Source organism: Myotis brandtii, unplaced genomic scaffold (assembly GCF_000412655.1).
Source record: "Myotis brandtii unplaced genomic scaffold, ASM41265v1 scaffold200, whole genome shotgun sequence".
Classification (NCBI taxonomy): domain Eukaryota; kingdom Metazoa; phylum Chordata; class Mammalia; order Chiroptera; family Vespertilionidae; genus Myotis; species Myotis brandtii.
In genome coordinates this window covers 1482345-1487737 of record NW_005357453.1, presented here as the reverse complement: position 1 = coordinate 1487737, position 5393 = coordinate 1482345, and the positions used below count along the sequence as shown (strand labels likewise).

At 38.8% G+C, this 5393-nt stretch overlaps 1 protein-coding gene across 1 annotated transcript in view; it reads right to left on the bottom strand.

The window, feature by feature from the left end:
• DCC (DCC netrin 1 receptor) overlaps positions 1 to 5393 on the bottom strand; it is a 980448-nt gene that overhangs the window by 258438 nt on the left and 716617 nt on the right. Inside the window, exon 10 of the mRNA XM_014538876.1 lies at positions 4307 to 4461. Coding sequence (XP_014394362.1) covers positions 4307 to 4461 — 155 coding nt within the window. The remainder of the gene's footprint in view (positions 1 to 4306; positions 4462 to 5393) is intronic.

Sequence of the window (5393 nt, the reverse complement as noted above, 5' to 3'; positions counted from 1 at the left end):
GGAGGAGGAGGGGGAGGAGGAAGGAGAGGAGGAGAAAATAACATCTCCAATATGAAGTTGAGAAAACTGGGGCCTCAAGGATTAAGCAACTTGCCTTAAAATACAAGTAGTACATTTTGGAGTCGTAATATTCAAAGATGTCTTACTTCTCTCCGTAATCACCATAGAGCCCTGTTAGAATTGGGGAAAAAAATAATCCAAGGCAAGAGGAGCAAAGTAAACATGTCCATTCCTCTAGCTAATGTACTCTAAAGCCATTTGACTTAGGGGGGTGGCTTTCACATATCTTTTCAGTGTAAAGAACAGAATGGACTAAGAATATTACTTACAACTCAGAAATATAAAAAGGTTTTGTGGATAATTGGGTTGTGGCCGAGCAAATAGGCTTCCCATTCTAACTCAAGCCTCCAGTCAGCATGTGGCCCATTTTTACATCGTTCGTGATAACACTGCCGTAACAGCATCTTAAAGGACCCCGCATAATAATTCAAAAATTCTCCACATGTGGTATGAAAAGATTAGACAAGTCTTAAGCAGGCAGGGGACTTAAATCCTGCTGATAATACACTGGAGAAATTATATGCCATAAAGGCAGGGGAGGGAGCAAGGGTTTAGCAAAAGGAAGATAGAATCAGGGGACACAAACCTTTCTATAAATCAAGCCGTTCTATTCTGGGTGATTATTTCATAAACTGGGTCTTGGGCTGTTGATCTCTTTAAATGATTATTACAAAATGTATGCGCTTTTGGAAAGAGTCACTGGCTGATTTGTATTTCAGACATATTTTCCATCAGTATTTATTTATTGAGAATATGGTTTTCATAATAGAGTTGATACTTTCAAATAATATGGAAAACTTGAATTCAATTTGTATAAAAGCTATGCAATTTTAGTGTAGAATTACCACATCATATTGGGGAAAACAGTGATAAAAGGAGCTACCAAATGCATACCCAGACGAGAGCCATTTTCAAAAGATAAGATCATTTTGTCAGGGAGAGAAATAATGATGGAAATGTGCCCCCATTCCTCTTGCCTCTAAATTCTGTTATTCTTGTTAAATAACAAAATCAGCCTTTGCACTTCTTATAAAAACACAGAAAGAAGTTGAGAGAGTTCTAGAGAGAGGAGGGAGGGGAATATAGAGAAAGAAGGAGGGAGAGGGAGAGGCAGAAGGAGGAGAAGAAAAAAGGAGGAGAGGAGAAGGGAGGGGCCAATAGGAAATGAACACTGGGTCTCTAGAATGTTCCATCCCCATCAGCAATGGGTGCAGGATTGAGCAGGCTTGGAGAAAATGAAGTGTTCCTTATGCTGGAAATATTTTTAAATCACCAAAATGGCACTTTGTGTTAACAATAGAAGATAAAATACACATGCAATACCTATTAATCATGACCACATAATTTATTTATCCTAACGTCTGTAATAAGACAGCAAGAGAGCTGCACAGTACTCTTACTCAACATGAATTGAAGGAGCTGGCTAATTGTTTGAAGGTGTAAAGGATATTCTAACGTGCTGTTTTGGCAGAATTGTTCCTATCTACCTGTTTACTCAGCAAGAGAAGAATTTTCCAATGGCAATTCTCACTGAAGTAGAATCAGGTCACCATGCAAATGAACAATGGCTGTAAAGGAAAGAATTCTTACTCCATCCAGAGTGGTATGGACAGAGATGATTTAATAACACGATGCTGGGGTGAAAGGCCAAAATATAGTGAGCATTCTAAGGCCATGATCACTGTCCTTAATGAAAAAAATTCAAGGCTCCTTCATGCTTCTAAAGCAGGATGCTCCATTTTTCATTTTCTGGAGGAAAGATAACTTACATAAGACCACACTACCAATGAGCCCCGTATTTTATTCAGCCAGGCATGGAGTTTCTATTTTGTGCCTGGATGATATACCATGAGTGCGGCAGCTGTAATAAAGTGATTATTAGAGGAGGTGGGCATGATGTGATTTAGGCGTAAAAAAGGAATTAGATACTATGCCTCAGCCATCACAGGTAATGGGCCCACAGCTATCCTATGCCTCAGTTGGTAATATTTCATTTAACAACTTCTTACAAGATTCCTTACTTTAGTTGTTTTGTTACATATTTAGAATATTTGCTTCCCCAAGAAGCTGCTGATATCCATTAGTGCTGTTGCTTCATTACATACATATGTGTGTGTGTGTTTTAATGTGCCTCAGACAGCATGGAACTGTATTAGGAACATACTAGATGTTCATTAATGTAATTATAATGATGTATGTCATTGTCTTTTATAAAGCTAAATGTGATACAAATAATCACAGACTGATTTTTTTAAATTAAGAATACAAAAAATGGCAGAAAAATATTATATCCTGAGTAAATTTTTTTTAATGAAATAAAGCATTAAAATTAGTCACTGCCAAAACAGAAAATACTTTCTTGTCCTTTGTCGTGGAAATTTGGCATAAAAAGTGAGTTTAAATAAACAACAACAACACACCACTGTTAACTGATTTCCTAAACTGGATACTTAGAAACTGGTACTTACAGAGGAAAAAATAATGTTGCTCAGTATTAGAAAGCGAGGCTGACTACCTAGGATTTTTATCAGAAATGTAATCGTGGCCAGTCAGCCCTAAAAAGTGTACTAAAACCATTCTAGGCATACCATTATGGCTTAGGAAGTAAAGAATTCAGAGAAACTGGGTCTTTTGAAATGAACATGCTTTTAAGTTCTACCACTAGAAAACTAGACACAATTTTTCTTTAGAGAATTTTTGATGGGTTTTTAAACAGTCTCTCTGTAGACAACATGGCATATACCATTTTTGAAAATGGATATTTTGACCTAATTCTTTTTATTTAACTTTATAGATTAAAAAGAGCAAATATTTATAAAACTTAACGATTCCATATAGTATATGATTTATGAAGAGTAAGTCAATAAAGAAATTGATGACACAAACAGTATGTTACCAGAGACACCGTGAAGTGGACATTGACATTACCTAGTGATTTAAATCCAAACAGCCAACAGAACAAAGCATTCTTAGGAACAGAAACCTGGGAGAGGGACCCACTTTATGGGTACCTGACCGGAGAAATTTCACGAGGACCTGAGCTCAGGGGGGTCATGCCTGGAATGTGATTTCATGTCTTGCTGAAGCTGCTCAGTCCTGCAAATTACTTAAAAGAGTTCTGCCTGCAACTCTGCATTCCCTAAAGATTGTCTGCAACCTTACATCATTATGGCTTTAAAGATGCTACCTGAGGTTTTATTTCTGTGAGGCAAATATTTCTAAGACTTGTGCTGCTGGCCCACCCCTCTCTCACCCCCCAACTTGTTATCATCTTGTCTTTGTAGCAGTCACCAAGTGGAAGAAAGAATGGAGATGCTGCCAAATGTAGACCATGAGACCAGCACCCAGACGATATATCTGAGCGCACCTGCTCTCTCTTCTTCAACATTTTAAGTTTTAAATAAAATAAGGCTGGCGAACTGCTCATCAGTCATCAATCTTTTCAAAATGACATTAGAAATTTAGTAGAGATCAACATTTTGTAAGATCAGAAGTATTTTTCAAAGGTATAGCTTGGGGGCTGTTCCTTCACAAAGGTAGAGATCACTGCATGATAAGTTGGCCAAAGAACACTGAGCTGTTTCACTCTGTGATCACGCAGCTCAGTGGAGTGGTTTGTTCGCAGACAGTGCAATTGCACAATAGGGATCGTCTCTATATATTTCTTGGTCTCAGTTCCCTCTTGGGAGCTTCTTGAGGGCATTGGGTGCATGTTTAAATTCTGTACCAAGTCCCTGCATTTAGAAGTCCTATGCCATGGTTATTTTACCTTTGATGCTCCATTCTCATAGACAAACTTGGGAAATCTGAAAAAATCAGTGGAGGAGGCTGAAACCCCATGTTGACTATGAAGTACTGGCAGGTAGGGTAAGTCACTCACTCACGTAGGAAGTAAATACATAGACTGCTTGGGAAATCTGAAAAAATCAGTGGAGGAGGCTGAAAGCCCATGTTGACTATGAAGTACTGACAGGTAGGGTAAGTCACTCACTCACGTAGAAGTAAATACATAGACTATATGGAAGGATTAGGCTTTTGTAGTTGTTAATTTGCCAGTAAGGAGACATGGCTCAAGTGGGGAGGCCATTTTGTTAACAGTGATCATACCTTTAAAAATCCTTGAGTTAAATACATTGCTTCAAACATCTTCCTTCCATTTTCTCAAGAAATTTCTAAGAAAGTATTCAAGGATATGGCTGGAGAAGATAAACACTTTCTAAATGCCACCCTTCCCTTTCATACTCACACTCAGGCTGAGTGGCCACTTTGATGGGTTGCGAACTCTCCCCCGGACCCCACTCATTGTAGGCCACCACGCGGAAGGTGTACATGGCTTCTGGCTTCAGGTTCCCCACGGTGAGCTGAAGGGACCCAGGCTGGGTCGTATTCAATGCTCGTTCCCTGGGAAATCAAAGTTATAGGGAAAGATTAATCCAACACCCCTACTTTAGCCCAAACCTTATTTAATGTTCAAGAGTAGTGAGGTAGAAAAAAGGTGGCTTCCTTATTTAATGTTGACTCCGGGACATAATCCAAGACCTCTGAGACTTACTATGGGAAACAAACTGAGGGCCTACAAATGAATGTTGCAGGGTGACTGGGGAATTCGAGTTTGTGCCATTTCCACGAAACTTGCATATTGAAGTATTTTCCCTTTGACACTTTATAAATTTGAATTTAAACCTTATGACACAGAGCTATTAAAATAAGAAGAAACATCTGGAATGCATTTCATAAGCCTCCAGCTAATGACAGAAAATCAAGGTTTCAATTATTTCACAAATCGATCTTTGCCAGTAATGCCCACAAATGCATTTCTGCATTTCCTTTCATTGTACACAAGGAAAAGGCAGATGTTAAGTGTTGATGTGTGTGGAGCATGAGCTCCCGTGGTTATGTGAAGAGCAATTAGTAAATGGAAGTGGGTCCCCTTCTGTGCAGAAACAACAACACGTCTCCTTGCCTTGTTATTCAAGCACCGCCTACAGGTGTCCAACTATTTCCAAATTAAAACTTCCTCAATGGTTCCCAACAAATGAATCAATCTGCTGATCATGCTGAGATTTATATACGTATTAAGAGAAAACAAACCCTATGGACCTGTGCTGATATGTGAGAAACAAGAACTGCTAAACTCCTCTTTAAAGACACACATGATTTTAGACCTTTATACCCTCATTGGCTTCATATAATTGATTGACTGGGTGAAGAGGGAAATCCTTCTAACCCACTCAACTGTTTCTTAACATTTCTATCTAATCTAATAAAAGAGAAACATGCAAATTGACCATACCTTCGCTACCCCCCAAGCCACACCCACCAGCCAATCAGAG